The sequence below is a fragment of the Megalopta genalis genome, chromosome 1 (genome assembly GCF_051020955.1).
Source record: "Megalopta genalis isolate 19385.01 chromosome 1, iyMegGena1_principal, whole genome shotgun sequence".
NCBI lineage: Eukaryota > Metazoa > Arthropoda > Insecta > Hymenoptera > Halictidae > Megalopta > Megalopta genalis.
Genome location: NC_135013.1, coordinates 32099012 through 32121316, shown reverse-complemented (window position 1 = coordinate 32121316; position 22305 = coordinate 32099012). Strand labels below are relative to the sequence as shown.

The following is a 22305-nucleotide window of genomic DNA, read 5'->3' as shown; positions in this document are numbered from 1 at the left end:
GTCCACTCGGCAAAAATTGATGGATATTGGTTGGGAATCGATGTTACACCCGCCATATAGCCCCGATCTCGCACCATCGGATTACCACTTATTTCGATCCCTGGACAACTCCCTTCGTGGTAAAACTTTTAACGACGATGACGCTGTAAAATCTCACTTAACTCAGTTTTTGGCCGAAAAGGATCAGACTTTCTACGAGCGTGGAATTTTCAAGTTGTCAGAGAGATGGCAAAAGGTCATCGAACAAAATGGAAAATACATCGAAGATTAAACTTCATTCCAAGTGAAAAAATATTTTTTATTTCATTGAACAAATCGGCAATTACTTTAGTTGCCAACCCAATATTTAAGGATTTCTGCTGAAAGATGACTTTCGATAATTGTAAAACAAGAGATCTGAAACAGGAGATTTGGCCAGCGGTGCCAGTGTTAAACGAAAGATAAAACCGACGATAGCAGCCCCTTGTAATACGCGATTAATAAATATGCAACAGATGCGTAATTATTTCCTATTCTATGGTGTGGTGTACGCCGTAGCTGTAAGTGAACGCGTTCACCTTGCGAGGCTCGAGACATTGCATTTGCAACATTTGATAATCACGATAGATTAGATGAAAGGGAAGATCAATTAACGAGGACGTTCGAAAGAATACCGTGAAGTCAACGTTCCCGTCTCGTTTGGATCGTAGATCCCCTTTTCAGAACACTTTTTTGCCGAAGTTACTAGATCGTGCAACAGGAAGCGGTTTCTTGATCAAAAAAAGTTGATTGGCCGCAACTTTCTTAACAGTAGAACCGCCAATTATCGAGATCGTAGGAACGCTTTCGTGGGCAATTTATAAATATACCAGTTCCCTAGACCAGATTATTTAATTTGAATAAATCGTTTCTATAATAGGATTTTTTTCTATTCTCCTTTTTTTTCTATAATAAGATATCCAGTCTCGGTTTATCATAAACATTTTCAAAATATAATTGTTGGACATTAAAAAAATGAAATATATACTTCACCATAACGATATAATTATTCTTAATAAATTTGATGCGATTCAATTTGTTTGTATCTATTATTCAAGCTAATTGCTATAAGTTCTCCGTGGATCCAGTGTCAAAATATTTATCTGTTCGAGTCGTTGGATCATGCATAACTCACGATCGCAAAAATTAATGAAGAAATTTTTCGCGTAACACGTGTACCTAACCCATAAACCAACAAAAATGTATCAAACGTTCCGCGGCATTCAAAATCAGCGCGAGGAGTCCAAACCTGCGGTCTGATCTATACGCTCCCAATCTCCTTAGCCTGGCAGCCCTCTCTTAAACTATTTTCCATTCAAGTTATTGGACCGCAGGAACAACAAATTGATTAAGTAAACTTTTCCGTAAACCGCGCGGCTCCGATGGCTATTTAAATCGCGCACAGCGGTATTAAACCTTGTCGGAGAAGCAAGTCCGAACCTGCGGTCTGACCAATACATTCGCGATCCCCTTCGGCTGGCAACCCCTTCCAAAAATATACATACAAGGTGTCCCAAAAATGTCTCGCAATCCGAAAGTAGAGGATTCCTGAGGTGATTTGAAGCAACTTTTTCCTTAGCGAAAATGCGGTCCGCGGCTTCGTTTACGAGTTATTAACGAAAAACAGTGACCAATCAGAGGCGAGATCATTTGGCGCGAGACGGCCGAGCCAATGAGCGGAACTGGGCTCCGCGCACTCGTTGGCTGGGCCGCCGCGCGCCAGCCGAGCTCGCCTCTTATTGGTCAGTGTTTTTCGTTAATAACTCGTAAACGAAGCCTCGGAGAACATTTTCTCAAAGGAAAAAGTTGCTTCAAATGACCTCAGGAACCTCCCATTTCCGGATTGCGAGACATTTTCGGGACACCCTATATTATGGTAGCGTTAGAAAGACTTTGCGGTCCGAAGAAACCGGCTAATTAAAACACGCGAAAATCTAGATTAATTGTCAGAAACTGAACGGTCAAGTAACAATATTTACACAGCGGTTCCAAACGAATCCCAGTCCCGCTGCGCGAGTGTTGGTGCTCTTCCGATCGGTTTAGAGTTCGAACAACCCTTGGATTCCCTTAGCGCGGGTCAAGAAAAATTCTTCCAGCGGATCTTTGCCGAAACCCGATTAAGCCCGGGTATCATAGAAAACTAGATGCCTGTTTTCGTTGTTGGAACCAGCGGCGGTTCCTCGTTTCCGCCGCGGGTTCTCAATCGCGCAGAATGGAGAAAAGCGTTAAATCTCGACCGGTTTAATTCCTAATACATGGAAGTGGTTTCTCCGCGAGCCGAGTGTTTCGGCACTCTGTATATCCTACCGGACTCGTTGACTTATTCTCGGTGCTCCATCGAGCAAAATCCTACGTCGCGGCAGTTTGAAAATCCGTCGAACATCCATCGACGTTAAAAAATCGGCGGGATCGCAATTAACCCCTTAATGCACAGTTTTTTTGAAAAAGGCCGGCCAAAAAATATCAATTTTTTTTAATGTAAAAAAACACAATTTAGAACGTTGTCTTGGCAAGAAAATTACAAAAATACAAAAATAATCAAAATTTTTATTGCAATCCTAATTTTCAGAATATTACTATTATTATTATTGTTATTATTATTATTATTGTTGCTATTATTATTATTATTATTATTATTATATTTTATTTTACATTATATTTTAGTATAACATACATTGAAAACTGATCGAATCAGTATCTGAATATGAATACGCTATCGGAAAGCGGCTCACAAGGAAGAGATAAGTCGTAAGCGATAAGCAGAAAAGGGATATATCTTATACTTGAATAAATAAGTGTTACAGCTTATAATCCCATGTAAATGATAAATATCAATAAAACGATTGTTCTTTTTTTTGCTTTCACATTGTTATTTTCAATTCTCGATTGCATTCGAGCGTGAACAATTATAGCAACATAAAGTACAACGCCGCTCGAATTATCTCGAGTGTGCACAGTTCGGCCAGTTTAGCGCGCTCGAGTTAACTCGAGCGTGCACGTTGAGGGGTTAAGCCTTCAGCGAGCGCGCGGGTCGCGCCGACCGATCGAGCGACGACTTTTCGAAAGTGAGCGGTCGCGTGGGCGTTCGACCGGCCACCGGAGATCGGTAAGGTTAATCCCCGAGGACCGGATCAATCGAAATTCCGCACGGGGAGAACGTTCGTATGCCGCCGGAACGGAAAATCTGACGCGTCCCGAGTAGTCCTGCGGTGCCACGAGGCGTACCGCGGTTCCCGCTTAACGTAATTCAAACGTCATCGTTTCGGCGAGATCGCGGCCCGCGGACAACTGTTACGCGGGGAGGGGGGCACGTCACTGGCGAAAATACAAGGGAAAGATGCGGCGCGGATCGAACCGCGCGTCAAACACTGACCTATCTCGAGGCTGTTCCGTTTCTGCGTAGCTGTCGAGCCACTTACCGGGTCGCTGGTGGACGAGGGCCGCATCTCCGGCGAGGTCCTGCGGCTCCTGCCGCTCGCGGATGGACTCGACAACACGCACTGGCCAAGGCCCCAGCTTCCACGGTGTTTCCAGCCTCTCTTAAATCGTCTCGGCTCGGCGTCAGCCTCCGGCACCACAGCAGCTCGACGGGCAGCGGTCCGTCCGCCTGTTCTGTTACCGCACAGCACACCCGAATCCCGAGGTTGTTCCGCGCACAGCCCGTCGACCGTGCAGCCTCTAGTCCCTGCGTAGCTCGCGACGAGGTAAACAACCGGAGACAAGCATGCTTTCGTGTCGATATCTCGTCGAGAACATCCGAGGGAGCACCGAAAGGCTCGCTCCGCTCTACAAGCACCGCCGTTTGCAGGAGCACGCTCTCTCTGCTTGCGCCCGTGAACACGATCGCACGGTAAAACAGGCGTCGCGAGGAATCGCGGATAACACGCCGTACCGCGGAATCGGTGTGACGTAACCGCTGTCCGTCGACGAGCAATTCACGCGGCCGCACGACGATCCCGGGACGGTGTCGGTGTCAAGACAGCGGGAAAACCGCGGCTCTCCGGTCCTGATAATCTCCGCCGCGGACATCCTCGAGAAAACGTTGCTACGATTGACACACGGATGACAGCGTCCGCGCACGGCAGCACTGGTAACTTTTCATCTCGAGAGAGCGCCACGGCGGCTCACGTGTAGGGTGAGGAGGTACCGCCAGCGCCACCTGTCGAGCCGCGCTCGCGGTATGCCGGTTCTGTTAACCCTCCTACGGTGTTCGGAAAGATATGAATAGGATTGACACTTTGCGGATGAAGCAGATCGATGGGCGAGCGTCGTTGTGGACGACAGGTATTGGATATTATTAATATAATATATATATATATAATGTAAAATATAATAATATATTATATATTATATTATATTTATATAATAATATATAAAATATATATAATATAATATATAATATAAAATATGTGGAAAACTTTGCTGGTTATGCCAAGGTTATGTCAAGGTAGTGACGCTGAAAGACTGACTCGACAAACTGAAATTCGTTCTGAACCTGCGGTTAAATTAATAAATTTATATTAATAATTAATAAAGTAATAATGAAAAACGGTAAAAAGACTTAGGCGGCTATTTGCCGACACTCGTCCGCAAAAGGTTAATCGCTACCGCGAAGCTAATCGAGCCGTTTATTTTGAAAGTGGCATAAGTCACTTTGTTTTTAAGTCGATATATTTAAGGGTTTGCGTTTTAACACGTTTAAAAATATGGATGCTAACTTTCGAGAAGATTTACTTGTATTTGTTATCTCAGGATACTGATATTTTTCTCAGTATAAATAATTTCGTATAAACATTAAAAAATCACCACTTTTCATTACGGTAAAGTGACTTATGCCACTTTCAAAATAAACGGCTCAGTTAAAGGAAGATTTAACAGGCGCACTTTTTTTTATTTTTAACGCTTTCAGCATTGAAGACAATTTCAGTTATAAATTAGGTTAAGGGCACCGCGCAATAGACTTGATACCCGGTGAATTATTTCGACGAAAATAGAACTTCAGAAGTCCCATTATCATCCTCGTGGTGTGCTTATTGTTACCAATATTTCAGAAATTTAAGCTTCTTAATGTGAATCGAGTATTCTATATACTTCATTTATATCACGAACACGTTTTATGATTTTGAAATTTGGAAGCCGTAAATTCATACGACGCGTATATTGTAACAACACTTATAAATCTATAACTATGAGTTTCTCAAAAAATTCGAAACCAAAACACATATTGAGAAAACGCGCGAACCGTTAGCCAAACTTACCGATATCATAAATTATCCTTTGGAAACGCGTGACGGCGCCATTTGTCGTTCCTCAGAGTAGCCGCGGCCAGTAATTCTGTTTACCAGTTTCAGCGTTTCGCCGCCGTGCGCAGTGGCGCTGTTTGCAGATTTTCGCGGGTTTAACCCAGTGGCGTCGTCTATGGCAAAATTCTAAAGTGCAAAACTATCATCCGCGAATAATTTCGACGAACAGTTTGAACGTTTCCTCGCTACGTGTTCGAACGTTGTACGGTTCTCTCGAGACTCTGGTCCGAAATTTCGTCGCAAGCGGCGCCACTTGTCGCAAATGGCGCCGTTTTAAATTGTCTAGGGCGGATCATTCTTGTCAGATCGTTGAACATTGTACTTTTTATTTATTACAATAGGTAAACTTTTCTTGCATGTTGGAGACGCAGGTTTTTCTGAATGACTCGGTATGTTGTGGCGAACATTGGAAGACCATTTGGATGATCATCCTCCGACCTTTCCGACGTCGTACTTTCTCACACTACCTTCGCCTTTCCCCCTCCCCTCCCCGGATCCTCGTCGCTCCTAGACCCGTCCCTAGACACTTTCAATCCACTAGAACCTACCCTTCCGCAGAGCCCGCCATTCCCTGGATAACTTTCACGTTCGGAACTGGTTCTGAAGCGTTCTTGAAATGACAATAGGGCTAACGAGACGCGACACCCAAAATTGCATGGGTGCTCCTTGCGAATAGAATTATTACCGTTATCACCGCTGCGAATATCATTGTCACCGTTACATTTTACAGGTCCGAGAATGCGAAAAATATTAGCTCGTCCCGAGTCGCGGTCGAGCAAAGACGAAAGTGGACGGTGGGATTCGGTTGGAGGCGAGGAATGGAAAGATCTCGTTCGCCGGGGAGACCGACTCCGGTACGGAGCCGATAGCCGTCGCCATCTTTAAAGCGCTCGGGGAGCTACGGAAGCACGCCCGTGCCGTATAAAATCAATAATAGGGTATACCGTGCATAGCTAATTCGCGAATATGTTTACGTTCGCGGTGTCACATCGCGGCCACGTCGCTCGGGGCCGCGGCACGGGAATCAAGCGACAGAACACACGCAGTTCTAGATACGCAGAGACGTGTATTTTCTTACGTTCTAACACATAGGCGATACAGGATGACAATGCATATTTCGATTTTTTTGTAGAAATGCGTTACACCGATCGTGGATGGATTATACAAAATTATCGTCGATTCGTGACAAATGTTAGACGCGTCGATCAGACACCGTCTTCGCTGCATCCTCGTGGCCGTAGATCATACAGAGGACCGAAATTAACGTGAACTTCAGTTTTTTCTTTTTCTTTTTTTCTTCTTTTTCTCTCGTCAACGTAACGGAGTGTATTACGGAGCGTCGAGTGTTATTAGCACGCTAATAATGTTACAGCATTCCGTTTCGAATGCCTACCCTCTATCAGGATACCAACGAAAATACGGTAAATTCTCCCCGATTGTTGTAAACAGTTTGTAAACAAAAATGGACGATTTGGGAAGTGGAGACATTCGAGGCGATTGTTCGAGATTTATCTAATTTTTATTAAATTAAATATTAAATTAAATTAAATTCTTTATTAAAGCTTGTGCACCAAATGACTGGAATCTTTTTTTAAAAAATAGCAAAACTGGTCTGCCAGACAATTGTGACGCCTTTTTTTAAATATTTCTATTACAGTAAATTCGCTCAAATTGTCTCTCGACTCGCGAACAAACCAAAAATCGTTCTCATAGCTGTTGACAATGGATAACTATAAAAAAGAGCTGCGAGGCTCGAATAATAAGAGATCATTCTTCCCGAATTGTCCATTTTTGTGCGCAGCCCGAGCGCGAATTGGGAAGAATTTATACCGTGCTCCGGTGTTGCGGTCGGCGGAATCTCGCAAGTTCCCGACTGTTCGACGAGAATTCAGCGGCCGCCGAGCTCGTTCAATCCGAGATGACGCACGCACGCGTGATCGCACCCTCGCGCGTAATAAGGGAAACAGATCGCAAACAACGAACAAACTGCGAGTACCGCGATAACAGCAATATAAACAAACGTTATACACAAACGTAACGATATCGCGCGATAGTCGCCGCGCCCAACGACGGCGGCCCTACAATTCCGCCTAAAACGCGCCGATCGAACGTTCCAAGGGTTCGTGATACCGGAGCCGCGTGTACGACGCGCGACAGAAACTCATTTTTCTTCGGGGTGATTTATGTGTTGAAAAAGGCTCGACGACGAACAGCACACTACGGCTAAATGGGTACACGTCCTCGCAGCGTGTTACACGGTACATCAACACATTTCTCTAATATCCAGCACTTATTCTACGTCGTCGATTCGCGGACGATCTTTCGCGTTACGCGCGCGGATTCCGTTTCTTCGGGTCCGATCGTTATCCTAAGAGGAGGAGGAAGGAGGAGGAGGAGGAACGGAACGCGCGCGCGATCACCGCGATCGACCCGTAAAAATGATCGCACGGCAAGCAGCGTATCAACCCTTATCGGAGACGTCGGACATTCGGGCCTAACGTGTAATGTTAGGAGAGAAGCGCGACCATATGCCCGATAAGGATTGTAACCCGTCGAGCGGGTAATCGTTTAACGAGCATGATTACGCTGTTCGAAGATTTCGAGGTAAACGCGATTCTCGATCCGATTTCACAGTGTACGTTCTAGGGGTCGAAATGCAAGTACAGTAATTTCTCCTGGAAATGTCAAACTTTCGGGATGCTGCGAATTTTTCGGTGGTCGTCTAGTCCTACGTCTGTGTAATTTATTGCTACGTCGATGCTAAGGGTCGACGTTTCAGTAGAAATAACTTCGCTAAAACTTCGGTGAGGAAACCGTGTTGAAGGTCTTCGTGGAATCGCGGCGCGTGGCTTTCGAATTGCCTTCGAATTATCATCGAATTGCTTTTGAAACACCTTCGAATTGCCTTCGAATTGCCTTCGAATTGCCTTCGAATTATCGTCGAATTGCCTTTGAATTGCTTTTGAATTGCCTTCGAATTATCTTCGAATTGCCTTTGAATTGCTTTCGAATTATCTTCGAATTGCCTTCGAAATACCTTCGAATTATCTTTGAATTGCCTTTGAATTGCTTTTTAATTGCCTTCGAATTGCCTTCGAATTATCTTTGAATTGCCTTTGAATTGCTTTTGAATTTCCTTCGAATTGTCTTCGAATTATCTTTGAATTGCCTTTGAATTGCTTTTGAATTGCTTTCGAATTGCCTTCGAATTGTCTCCGAATTGCCTTCGAATTGCCTTCGAATAGCCTTCGAATTGCTTTCGAATTGCTTTCGAATTATCTTCGAATTGGCTTCGAAATACCTTCGAATAGCCTCCGAATTGCCTCCGAATCGCGTCACGTGGCCTCCGAATTGCCTCCAAATAGTGTCAAAAAAGTTACAATTAAAAACAGCTAAGTCATCCTTTTTATTCTAGCATCACTATGCATTCGCGTGAACGTTGACCGCACAGTATTCTCGTATCTGCCGGTTTCGATTCCGAGGCCCGAACATTTCCGGGAGAAAATTACTTTGCAATCGGCGGGGCGCATTCCGCGTCGGCGACCGAATCGAAGATCGCGTTTCGACGCCGAGCCCGACCGAAAAAAATAGTCCAGCTATTTCGCAACGGAGAGAAGGTGCTCGTAAAAGTTCCGCGAGATCATGCTCTCGCCCCGTTCGACCCGGCGTCGTTCTTTTTTTTCCCCTTTTTGTTTCTCCCGTTCTCTATATCCGACGTACGAAGAAATTCGTCCGAAAAGGAAACCCGTTTCTGGATCTCGTTAAAGGAGTAAGAAGGTTTTGTAATTGCGCGTACATGGTATATAGCAGTACGAGCCTGTGCACGATATGTGTGAAAGAATTGGCACGGATACACGCGGTATACAAAAGGTATAGTTTGTGAAAATTGTTCCCACTTCCTGGTCGTGGACCGAAGCCTTCCCTCTCTCTCTCTCTTTCTCTTTCTCTCTTTCTTTCGATCTCCCTCCCTCCCCCCTCGCCGTGTCTCTTCGACTCGATCGGTCCTCTCGAGCACTGCTCGACCGTTTCTTTTCTCTCTCTTTACTTCTTTCCGAGGACAGGACACGCGTCGAGAAGATCGCCGGACGCGCGTACATTTTGCTCGAGGCGTCACTCTCGATCGACGCTTTCGAGGAGCCGCGGTCTCGCTGTTGCCGCGCGACAACACCGTTCTCCAAAAATCTGCTGGATCGTGCGAGGATCTCGCTCGAGGTCGTGCGAGGTCGCCGAAGGTCAACCGCGGTCACCGGAAACAGATCACGTTCTACCGACTCCCGCCGTTTGCGACGAGACTGCGACGCTCGTTCGACGACCAACCGTACGTTGACGTCGCGCAATCGCCGAGCGTATTCGGCGAGGTTCCGTTCGCGGAAGAAGACGGTACCATCTCGCGGAACGATCGGCACGACCCCCGACCCGAGGGTCGACCTTCGGCCGGCCCAGGCTCAACGGAATGTCCGGGGACACGGGCTCGACGACGCGCTCGCCGGCGACGACGATTGATCTACTGGCTGAGCTTCTTCGGCTGGCCGCTGTTGGACAGATGCTTCCAGAGGCCGGTGATCAATGGCACGTCCCGGAAGCTATCGGCCGAGGGCTACGCCTGCTACGAGCACATCAGGTCCACCGACCTCGATTCGCCCCAGGCGTTCTGCATTTTGAAGGCCGTCGCCGGCCTCGGGACGACGTGGTGCGACGCCGCGGCGCCCGCGTGTCTCAGCGTGGTCATCGGGATGCCGGCGGCCCCCGCGGCCTTCTTCGGGGCCCGGCCGTGCTCGCCTTCCTCCTCGAAGCACACCTGAAAACCGGCGTCTCGCGAACACTCACGGAAATACCGAGAAAACATTCACCGGATCGCCAAGCTGATCCACGTTCGATCGCTCACCCACGAGTTCCCCGTCGGTTTCCCGTCGTTCGACAAGTCGATCAGCAGATTCTTCTGCGAACCGTTCGCCGTGCCGCGCTGATCGCCCCGCTTCCCCTCCTCGCCGACCTTTCCCGCGGGCTTCGCGTCCTCCTCGTCCTTCTGCTGCTGCTGCTGCTGCTGCGGCTTCTTCTTCTTCTTCTTCTCCTCCTCCTCGTCCTCTGCAAAGTGTCGGAATTCGTGAACCGGCCGGCCTCGGAAACCGATTCTCCGCTTTTTCGTCCTCGTTCCGCTTGTAAATCGCGCCGCGAGGTCCTAGCGTAACGGATAAAAAGGGGGAACAAGGGGGGAAATGCGATCTCCTTTGGTACAGGTTCTACCGAGTCATGCTCAGAGGGAGCCAAATCCGCGATAGGTCCTCTGCAGGTCCTCGTCGAAATTCGGAACGAGAGAGAATGCGATCTCCTCGGGATGCGTTCTATCGAGTGACAATGAAGCTGAACATTTTATTGGAATTTTTACTAAAGACTGATAATTCGAGAACATTACTTCTTGGTGAATACAGGGTGTAAAGATGTCAATCTCAAAGAAAATTCTGAAAAATGTCTTGCAATCTGGGAATAAAGGTTCCTCAGGTCATTTCAAGTAAATTTTTCCTTTGCGAAAATGCAATCAGCAGCTTCGTTTGCGAGTTATTAAGGAAAAACGGGGACCAGTGAGAGGCGAGCTCGGCTGACGCGCGCTCGGCCGAGCCAATGGGCGGAGCTGGGCTTCGCGCGCTCGTTGGCTGGGCCGCCACGCGCCAGCCGAGTTGGCCTCTTATTGGTCAGTGTTTCTCGTTAATAACTCGTGAACGAAGCATCGTAGAAAGTTTTTGTAAAGGAAAAAGTTGCTTCGAATGACCTCAGGAACCCTTATTTCCCGGTTGCGAGACATTTCTGGAACACTCTGTATATTCAATGTTCCGCTGTACGACAAATACACATCTAATAACAAGATCCTCGATAAATAATCGTGTTTCGCTGTGTTGAAATGAAAGAGAGGTTCATTTAATATTCCGTCATTATTTGCAAAGAAGAAAACAGAAACTAATTCGATTACAGACGAAAACAATCTCGATTGCGCTAAAACAGAAGCTATCTTTTTCGTTCGTCGAATCTCCCCGCGATTTGAATTCGCAACAATTCGCGTTCGCATAAAATTCGCAATCCAACGACTCTGGGTTGCACGATGTCCCTGCCGGCACTGAAACGAAACGACGAGAACACTCTGGTCGGTTAATGCGGCGTGCGGGAAACGCGAGTCCGCAACAACGGTGAATTTTCCTTGGAAGTTCGGCGAACAGGTTCGGCCGAATAAAGTGGAAAACGAGCGGCTCGAACAGGCCGCGCGCGTACAACCGTCGCCGATCCGCGCGCGACAGCCCGTTAATTTGCTGGATCGCTCTTGTTCCGCGCGAGACCGTGAAGCACCGCGGCATTATTTATCGACGCGCGTGCTCAGTTATTTATCCGCAAGCCGCGCGCGGAGAACAACGGCCGCGGACGCGGCCGGATCCCGTAGATTGATTCGTCGGAACGCGGCGACGGCGGAAACGACCGGGTTAAATCTTTCGGCGGCGGCGATGCCGCGCGAAACGAGCCGAATTTGTCGCGACATAGATTTTTCCACGGCTCGTCGTCGGCCAGCTGGTAGAACCAGACGGCCGGCGTGAATCGTCGCTAATCCCGTTTCGGGGCGAAAATGTGCTCGTAAGTGTCTGCGCGGACGAAGGGAGCCAGCAGGAACTGTAATTGTCCTACTTTCGCCGTAATGTTGCCGGCTCCGGCTGCATGAAGTTCAATATTACCGGACAATTTCCTGGGCGCACTCATAACCCGTAGCTTTCCGCAATATCCTCGCTCTCGGCGAGTTAAGTGCACGAACGCTGCACCGTATATATGTATATATACCGCTCGCGCCCCGGCGATGCGCCTTTAGGATGGATCAGACGGCGCGACTCGGGACCCGGAGAATCGTCTGCTCCGGGAGTTTAACGGGGAAATCTAATTGTCTTGACAATGCTCCGCCGATTTCGTACGATCGATCGTTCCAATGAAATGTAACAGCGGCCGCGATCAAACCGATCCGACGAAGCTGGTTCCTCGGTCTACAGCAGGGGTGTCAAAGATGATGGTGCCCGAGATGAACATTTTTGCGGCCCAGTCAATATATCCGACGCAAAGTAAAAATAAAATAGAAATGTGAATTAGAAATTTTGAAAGTAGTCTCGGCCAATAAAATTTCTCCCGAAATAGGAAAGATAGTATCAGAGAAGAGATGTCAAGTATCAGGACGTGAACAATAATTTAACTTTATATATGTTTATTACAATGTAGTAGTCAAAATAAAAATATTTGTTACTATGAATATTGATTTTTTTTGGGCCCACCTAAAGTTAAGCATTGTTGAGTTTGACACCCCTGGTCTACAGTAATGTCTCCCTAACTGACGCTCGGACTGCTTACAAAAATGGACAATTTGGGAAGAGGAGATACGATTGTTCGAGCGTTGCAGCTCGTTCTTATAGTCGTTGACAAATCGTGGCTATAAAAATGAACCGTAAGGCTCGAACAATCGTATCTCCTCTTCCCAAATTTTCCACTTTTGTGGACAATCTGGGCGTCAATTAGAGAGACATTATTGTATTCAGCTTATAAACAATAATGGACAATTTGGAACGAGGAAATACGATTATTCGTATATTATTATATATATATATATATATATATATATATTGCACTACGTTTTTATAATTGTTGACAATCACTAATTATAAGAATGAGCACCGAGGCTCGAATAATCGTACCACCTCTTCCCAAATTGTCCATTTTTATGCCTAAACGTAGGCATCGCTGCGGTTTCTCAACGAAAGCGAATTTTGACGGGGATATACTTTATTCTTTCGATTCATTACGCGAAGCAATTCAAAAATACAAACAAAAAAATTAAATCGAGGTTATCAGTTTCAAGAATGATTTAATTGTTCAATGATTTAAATGATTTAAAACAAAATATCGGGAATTCTGAATACTTTCGCGGAGCACGTGGTATGTTCTCATTATTCTAATGCCTGTATTTTAGTTAGAAGTTGCAGTTTTTAAAAGGAAACAATTTGGAAAGGTGTCCCAAAAATGGGATATTGTAAAAAATAAGTTTATGGAAATCAACGCGTAAAGTGAACGAACGCAGGAAATTCTCCCCAATTGACGCTTAAATTCTGCACAAAAATGGACAATTTGGGAAGAGAAGTCGCGATTATTCGAGCCTCGCGGTTCACTTTTATAATGGCCGATTGTCAACGATTATAAAAATCTGCAACGCTCAAATAGTCGTATCTGCTCTTCCGAAATCGTCTATTATTGTTCACAAGCTGGTGGAAAATTAGGGAGAATTTAGCCGTATTCCCAAGTTCTCGGAAAAAGAACCCTCGGATCGAGGCAACGAGAAAGGGCGCGTCTAATTGATTGGTGGGCCGTGGCGAAAAATTGGACCGCGCGACAGCCCCTCGGAAGGAGCAGATTAATTTACCTACCGGTTTTGTCTTCGTTTAACGAGGGACTCTTATCCTGGGCGTGATGGATCCTGGGATCGGCCTGGGACAGCTGCCAAGCCTCGTAAGCGGTGTTAAACGCCTGTGCCACCGTCAGCGTCACCGTTTGCGCCATTTTTCTCTTCGGGCAGAGGAACGCGTGGCACTCCATCGTCTCGTTCAAATTCGTCGCGATGAACGCGAACACGTGGTCGTGGGTGGCATCCGCCGAGCAATACGAGATCCTGGAAACCGTCACACCGCCATCGTAACCGTATATCGTTGCTTCCGTGACATCGCGCGCTCGCAAGCGATATCCCGATGACATTGGCTCTCACGAGATGGAACAGGATCCGCCCAACCCTTCCACGATGACAAATTGTGGCCTCTCTATTATATCGTTCTCCTGTTGTACAGGGTGTTGGAAAATTGAGGTACTTGCGGAAAGCGAGGGGTTCCCGAGGTCATTCGAAGCAAGTTTTTCCTTTACAAGAATTTTCTCCGAGGCTTCGTTAACGAGTTATTAACGAAAAACACTGACCAATGAGAGGCGAGCTCGCCTAGCGCGCGCTCGGCTGAGCCAACGAGCGGACGACGCCCGGTTCCGCTCATTGGCTCGGCCGCGTAGCGCCAGCCGAGTGCTCGCCACTCATTGGTCAGTGTTTTTCGTTAATAACTCGTGAACGAAGGCTCGGAGAACATTTTTGTAAAGGAAAAAGTTGCTTCGAATGACCTCAGGAATCTCTAATTTCCCGGAGGTACTATAATTTTAGGACAACCTGTGTACATCAAGTTGTTGTACAATTTCACAGATTTTCCCGTAATCCGAAGGCGATCTGGACACTTTGATATTTTTCATAGCTATCTCGAAAGTTTCGGAAGCGAGCCATAAGTCGCGAAAGTACAATCCGCGTAACGAGCTTCGAGACGTTCGTCAGATTTTCTTATTTTATAGTTCGAACAAACTTTAGACACACGTTCGCGGAAATTGTTCGAATAAATTACATTGTTCGAGCCAGTTTTACAAGAAAAACTTAACGAACTCCGACCGAATTTGATTCTTCCTACTTTTACGAGGCTATTCATTTTTTACGCTATTAATTCTTGGCTCGGTGTTAAACGCGTTCGAAGTTCCATCGAGTTCGAGCTGAAACGCAATTTACACTATGTATGCTCGTATTAAACCACTGTATATATATATATATATATATATATATATATATATATATATATATATATATATATATATCAGGGGTGGCCAAACTTTTGATCATTATGCACGACCTGTTCTTTTAAATAATGGCCGACGTATTGTGTTAATCATAATGTGGCCATAAAAAGAGCAGTAATTTAAAGCCGAAAATAAGCTTAAATTTGAAGTAAACATAGATAATATCAAGCAGGCGGGCGACTAGGAATAATTACGCGTCGATAAGTCTACGCTTGATCATTAAAAAAGCAGTAATTTAAAGTCGAAAATAAGTTAAAATTTGAAATAAACATAAATAACATCAAGCAGGCGAGCGACTAGGAATAATTACGCGTCGATTATTCTACGCTTTGGCCACCCCTGGCGCAGTAATTTCTCCCTAATTCGCGCTCCGATTGCGCACAAAAATGGACTCGCTTTTATAATTGTCGACAATCGGTAAATATAAAAACGAGCCGCAAGGCTCGAATAATCGCATCTGCTCTCCCCAAAATTGTCCATCTTTCTACACAATCCGACCGCGAATTAGGGTTATTACTGTATATATTATATATATGTTATTATTATATATATTATTATATATATTATATATTATATATTATTGTATATATTATATATTATATAAAATATATTATATATTATTATATATATTATATATTATATAAAATATATTATATATATAATATTATAATTATATATATTATTAATTATTACTGTATATATCATATTCCGTGAACCAAACGGGTAAACAAAAATAACAATACCAAAGAAGAAATCACCGACGAACATCCCGGCGACGAAAGCGTTTACGAAAAAAGAATAAATAAACGAAAACCAAAATAGGAAGTGCACGGCGTTCGATCGGGGGAAAGGGTGGTTCCGTGTCGGACAGCGCGTCGGACATCGATACACCGGCTCGATAAATCATGGTTTCGAAATTGGACAGGGAATATTACTCCGTGACCGGGGCGCGATCGTGTAACGTTTGCTCGTCGGGCGTTATTACGCCGCGTTTCTGAATGCATTTCAACCCTCCCCCGTCCGCCGAATATCGGATATTATGTTGGCTGACGCGGGCGAAAATGCGCAACGAGCGGCTGGCACGAACCGACGAATCCGGTTTCGTACGATTACAGCTTGAAAACCATGACGGCCGCCGTGCGTACGAGCGTTCGCGCGCGCGCGCGAGCACGTTACGCGAAAACAGGGAACATCCCCTTCGTGTGTGCGGCACACGTACGCGCCGCGGCGATATCCGCGAGGCCCCGTGAAACTCTTGCCCCCCTCTCCCCCCTCTCACCCCCCCCCGTGTACATACCTGTATATAGACACTTGAAGCTGATCTTCTTCCGTGGCAAGGTCTGTCATCCTGATCCCCTTTAAACTCACAGCCAGAGAAACTCTCTGCAGCTTCTTACCGCTCGCCTTCGCCTAAGACCATAGAATCCTTGTAACGACCGTGTACTACCAGCCAAACTAACGAACCGCCGGATCGATTCACCGTCGAGATCGACATCCGATAGACCGCGGATTTCGAGGGTTCGGGCCGCGAAAGGGTGTTGCCGCCGTGGCTGAGACGCGTCGCTCAGAATTTCTCGCGTCGTCGAAGGGGGCGGCGAAACTTCTGTTTCGCGCGAGGATCCGCGGATCCGGCCGTTTCGAAGAATCGGTCGAACAGCACGCGAACCGGCAATTACGTTTTGAATCGGAAAGGTGAAGATCGACGACTGCGACAAGCGATTGTGCGAGCGCGCGCAGAGCTGCGCGTAAGAAATGTCCGGATGTTGAACGAATTCACGGTGGAAACGGACCGGGGGAAAATGAACGCCGGGAGTCCGAAAAAAAGTGGGCTCTGTTTACGGTGCGGGATTTACACCGGGGATTTTATGCGTTTGTCAGAAAAAACGACCGCGTGGAATGGCGGACCGTAAAGACGGCGGAGGATCCATTAAAATAATTAATCTCGTCACGCGTAATAACGAGTTAAAATCGTTATGAAGATTTTTAATTACGTCTTCGTTGTACGTGTAATTTGAATATTTCTATTGGGAATATTCGAGCATTAAAATCGATGTAAACATATAATGGGCACGGATTTTTCTTAACTACTAAGGAAATAATTAAGGGAATAGAATTTCTAAGGGTTGGAGCTGCGAAGGAAATAATAATATTCTGATACAAAAAGAAAATATCTTCTATAATATGTTATCTCTAATGACTTCTGGTTTTCGCAACGTATTTAGGATATTTTACCCCATCTGTTCTTTTAATTATAATAATAATATGAATTTTAATAATATAAATATTTCTGTTGGCAATATTCGAGCATTAAAATCGATGTAAACATATAATGGGCACGGATTTTTCTTAACTACTAAGGAAATAATTAAAGGAATAGAATTTCTAAGGGTTGGAGCTGCGAAGGAAATAATAATATTTTGATACAAAAAGAAAATATCTTCTATAATATGTTATCTCTAATGACTTCTGATTTTCGCAACGTATTTAGGATATTTTACCCCATCTGTTCTTTTAATTATAATAATAATATGAATTTTAATAATATAAATATTTCTGTTGGCAATATTCGAGCATTAAAATCGATGTAAACATATAATGGGCACGGATTTTTCTTAACTACTAAGGAAATAATTAAAGGAATAGAATTTCTAAGAGTTGGAGGTGCGAAGAAAATAATAATATTCTCATACAAAAAAGAATAATTTCTTCTGTAATGTTATCTCTAATGACTTCTGGTATTCGCAACGAATTTAGGAGATTTTACTCCATCTGTTTTTTAATAATAATAATAATAATAATATGAATTTTAATAATATAAATATTTCTGTTGGCAATATTCAAGCATTAAAATCGATCTAACCATATAGTAAGCATCGATTTTCCTTAACTATCAAGGAAACAATTAAAGGAATAAAACACCTAGGGGTTGAAATTGCGAAGAAAATAATAATATTCGGATAGAAAAAAAATAATATCTTCTGTAATATCACCACTAATGACTTCCGCTCCTCGCAACGAATTTAGGAGATTTTACTCCATCTGTTTTTTAATAATAATAATAATAATAATATGAATTTTAATAATATAAATATTTCTGCTGGCAATATTCGAGCATTAAAATCGATCTAAACATATAATAAGCATCGATTTTCCTCAACTATCAAGCAAACAATTAAAGGAATAAAACTCCTAGAGGTTGTTTTTGCGAAGAAAATAATAATATTCGGATAGAAAAAAAATAATATCTCCCGTAATGTCACCACTAATGACTTCCGTTTCTCGCGGAAACGAATTCACGAGATTTTACTCCGACGAAAAGATTAATCGCATCCGGCGACGAAATAATCCAGCCCGAAACAATCGCGAGCACTCGCGTTTTAAGGCCACGGCCCGATTGGACGTCCGAGTCGCTAGAATCCGCGGAAAACCGTGGCTGGGCGTCTGGTCGAAGTTAGAGCATCCGAAAGGAGACAGCCTCGAGCAGTTTCAGAAGCAGCGGAGAAGCAGCCGCGATGTCGCGTCGTCGTGGGAGTACGCGTTCGCGATGCAAGACGGAGGCTTGCTCTCTTCCGCAAGCTGGAAACATCTTCGCGCATTACGCCGGGCATTGTCGACGAAACCGTGATCCTTCGTTTCTTTTTCTCTTTTTTTTTTGTCTTCAAGGACCCTATTTTCCATCGGCTCGAGGCAGATTAGCATTGTGTGGAAGGCTTTTCCATTGGAACGCTCGAGGCTGGGCGACGCTCAAAGCGAGCGAAAGAACGAGGATAATTTCGTTCTCAGAAACGAAGTGTACGTCTCTCTCTCTCTCTCTCTCTCTCTTTCTCTCTCGCGGCCGGCGCTTTACGTAAGGCGGCGTAATCGCGAGCTTCGAGCGCGCTAAATGCCGCGTTTAACGAATTAGCTTGACCGAAGATTACGCGGATCCGCTTAAATCGCAAATGTTCTATGGAATTAGACGAGATGCCGGTCGTTTCGCCGGACGAAATAAATGCGATTTCCACGAGCCCGACAAAAATTCCTGCAGCCTCTCTAATTAAGCAGCGAATCGTGAAACTCGCTCGAGCGTGTCTCATCGTCGCGGAGATACGTGCAAAGTGATAACTGAGATAATTGGAAAATAAAGATAATTACGCGACATGGGGCGTGCAGATCGTCATTTAACCCTTTGACGCATAATATCGAGTCGGATCGGTAACGCGTATTTGAAATATTATGTAAAGATTATAAATATACATTATATATTATAAATGTATATATTATATATTATAAATATTATAAATATTATGTATATATATATATATACTATAAATATTATAAGTACATATTAGAAATATATATATATATATATATATATATATATATAATATAATATAATATATATTATATATATTATATATGTATATGTATATAACGCTTCTTTTAAGCTGCATCGATCTTTCTATTATCGAACTTTAACCCTCTCGGTACCGAGCGAAAGAGTCGCGTGTACCTGCGAAAAAGCTGCAGCGGTAGCTGTGAAAAAAAATGACAGAGCAAGTGGTTAATTATTCCGACAACTCGAAAGTACTGCATCGATCCCGCTTCAGTCGCTCGAATCGTACTCTTTGCCTCAAATTGCGGCCACCGATTTTCCTCGCAAAAACGCGCAAAATCCATGGCGCGAGTGCAACAAGAATGGCTAAAAATCTCAATAAATCCTCGTTATTTTATTTTCACCGAAAAAAGAAAAGAATGGCGGCGAATGGCCACTTTGAGCGTGCCCCGTAGATCAATATAATCCAGAATCGAAGCGAGGGCGGCTTGGTTTCCGGTCATGCGATTAAAACAAGTTCGAGAGAGCGGGGCGGTTTAGTGATTGTAAAGGCCGGGAATATTTTCGGAGAAGTTCGGGAAAGTAATTTCATTGAAAAGTTGCGCGCCGGCGGAACTTTATCGGCGTTATCGGATCGCGACGCGCATAGTTCGCTTTGTCGATAAATTAATGAGCCGTACGCGACGCGAACGCGGAACCCGTGCGTGTGCGTCCAACGTGTTCGTGTTCGTGTTTCTCGTGTGCACGTGCATTCGCGTGCGTGCGTGTATGCGTGTGCGTGCTGTGCCGTGCCGATGCACGCTTCCACGGAGAGATTTATGCGCGACGTCGCTCATGCATTCCATTTTTCCAGAAGCGCTTCGATCACTCGCCTCGCGGAGGCCGATTTTTTTCACGAGAAGGGCCCCCGTCCCCCGTTCCGTTTTAACGCGTCAAATTGGATACACGCCGCGACACCGCGATCTATCAAACTGCACTGTGCGCGCGATTCGTCTTGCAACATTGCTCGATTTCCCCGCCCGCGAACGATCCGCCGTAACGCGTGCCGATCCGCGCCGTGAAATGTCGCGGATTCGAATTATGAAATACAGGCGGACCTCCTGCAAACACCGCATCCTATAACACGGTTTCGCTCTAACGCGATCGGATAAATTGCGGGAACCCTCCTCGTATATAGCGCTGCAACCTGTAACACGGTTTCGCTCTAACGCGATAAGAAAATTCCGAGAACCCTTCTACGGCACTCTACTTCTACGGCACTGGATGACACGATGATTGCTCGACATATTTAAAAATTAAATTATCTTGAAATAATGGCGGGAGGAAATAATGAACTATAGCGTCTCTACCGGAAAATATAATTATTATAATTAAGGGTGTATAAATATAAATCCTTTCGCTGAAAATGGCCGAAAATTCAAAAGGGATGATGATCTTGTAAAAAAGAGCGAACAAATCAAAATTACAGATTTTTTAAAGAGGGTAGAAGGTGCAAAAAATGTGAATGAAGAAGAAGGTTCAGAAAGCGAAGATGACATCGTTCAACTGAATAAACGTTCTCGTTTGATTGTACTGAGTAGCGACGAGGAAGAAATTTATTAAATTTAGGTTACATTGAATGAAAATAATATTTTTGGTTTTCCTCTTTCGTTTTGTGTTGTACGTACATTTTTTTTAAATAAAAGTTAAGTTGCTTATGTGGAATTAAAAAGAAATGTTTGCTTTTAATAAGTTTTCAGAATTTAGCCCCCTCCCCCCTTTTGTACTAGCTCTAGGTCTCATAAAACACGGTTTATATTATATATATATTATAATATTTTTTATTATATAATATATTATATAATATTATATTATTATTATGTATATTATTGTATAATATTATATCATTATTATATATATATATATATTATAATATTATACAATAATATACATAATAATAATATAATATCATATAATATATTATATAATAATATAATATATATAATAATTATTATTATATTATTATTATAATATAAATTTACATATTATATTATATCACGACATTTTCTAGGAACCTATCTACCGTATTATAGGAAGGTTGCCCGTACATTCGAATGAAAAAGTACAGAATTTGTCAACGTAACGCGTAATCAGACGGCGGATCTCCGTGCAAGATAAAGATCGTCCGCACCGATTGCAGACGACACGCGAGCCGAGCACAATTTTATTTCTTTCATCGATCATCTTAATCCGCGCGAATTAAATGCATCGCGACACTCTGAACTTCCCTCTCTTAATTCTTTCACCGATTTTCATTTTACGCAACCTTCGTTAACGTAAATCCATAAAACCCCTCGTCCACGCGTAATGTAATAACGGCAAATCGATCGTCGTGGCGAGCACTTCAAATAATAAATCGTACGGAACGATTCGTCATTTCGTATAATAAATTAACTCGCCGCGGTCCATTATTTATCTTGAATGATAAATCGGCCGGAATAATTCATTGCTGCGAATTCTATTCGATACCGCTTCGAGTCGGTGATATAACTCGGTTTTCAATCTATGGAAAAAGTGTCGGGTTACGGTGGGTTTCGATGCTCCGGGCGAAGATGAAACGGGGCACGCGGACGGCAAAGAAACGATATGAATTTTACAGATATTAAAATTACTTTTCGTTTATTGTACTTCCGGGCGGAGCCTTGCAACCGATCGGTTATATTCCGTATCGATGTTTCTAATAATTTTGTTCGAAATGAACAGCGTCCACGAGTTCCATCGATGCTACCAAACCACGTCTACAGGGTGTTCCATAATTATGTTAACAGCTGGAAAGAGATGATTCCTGAGGTCATTCGAAGCAACTTTTTCCTTAGCGAAAATGCAATCCGCGGCTTCGTTTGCGAGCTATTAACGAAAAACAGTGACCAATGAGAGATCGAGTGCAGTCGGCGCTCCGCCCTCGTGACCACTGCCGCTGCGTCAGACGACCGGCGCGACGCGGTATTGGCTGGAAGGGCGGAG

At 44.3% G+C, this 22305-nt stretch overlaps 2 protein-coding genes across 4 annotated transcripts in view; both read right to left on the bottom strand.

Moving 5' to 3' along the window:
• The window catches only part of LOC117217894 (beta-1,4-N-acetylgalactosaminyltransferase bre-4), a 67188-nt gene extending 63116 nt beyond the window's left edge, over positions 1-4072 (bottom strand). The window contains exon 1 of the mRNA XM_033465742.2: positions 3438-4072. The gene's annotated coding sequence lies outside the window, so the exon portion shown is untranslated. The remainder of the gene's footprint in view (positions 1-3437) is intronic.
• Positions 4073-6367: 2295 nt separating this feature from the next.
• LOC117217970 (uncharacterized) overlaps positions 6368-22305 on the bottom strand; it is a 79107-nt gene continuing 63169 nt past the window's right edge. For 2 of the 3 annotated variants that reach the window (XM_033465919.2, XM_033465918.2), the window contains exons 3-6: positions 16285-16397; positions 13760-14001; positions 10207-10406; positions 6368-10119 (exon numbers count right to left, since the gene is read on the bottom strand). In XM_033465919.2, the coding sequence (XP_033321810.2) occupies positions 9928-10119; positions 10207-10406; positions 13760-14001; positions 16285-16397 (747 nt within the window). In that variant the 3' untranslated portion in view covers positions 6368-9927. The remainder of the gene's footprint in view (positions 10120-10206; positions 10407-13759; positions 14002-16284; positions 16398-22305) is intronic. The other variant, XR_013034551.1, reaches the window with a different exon arrangement.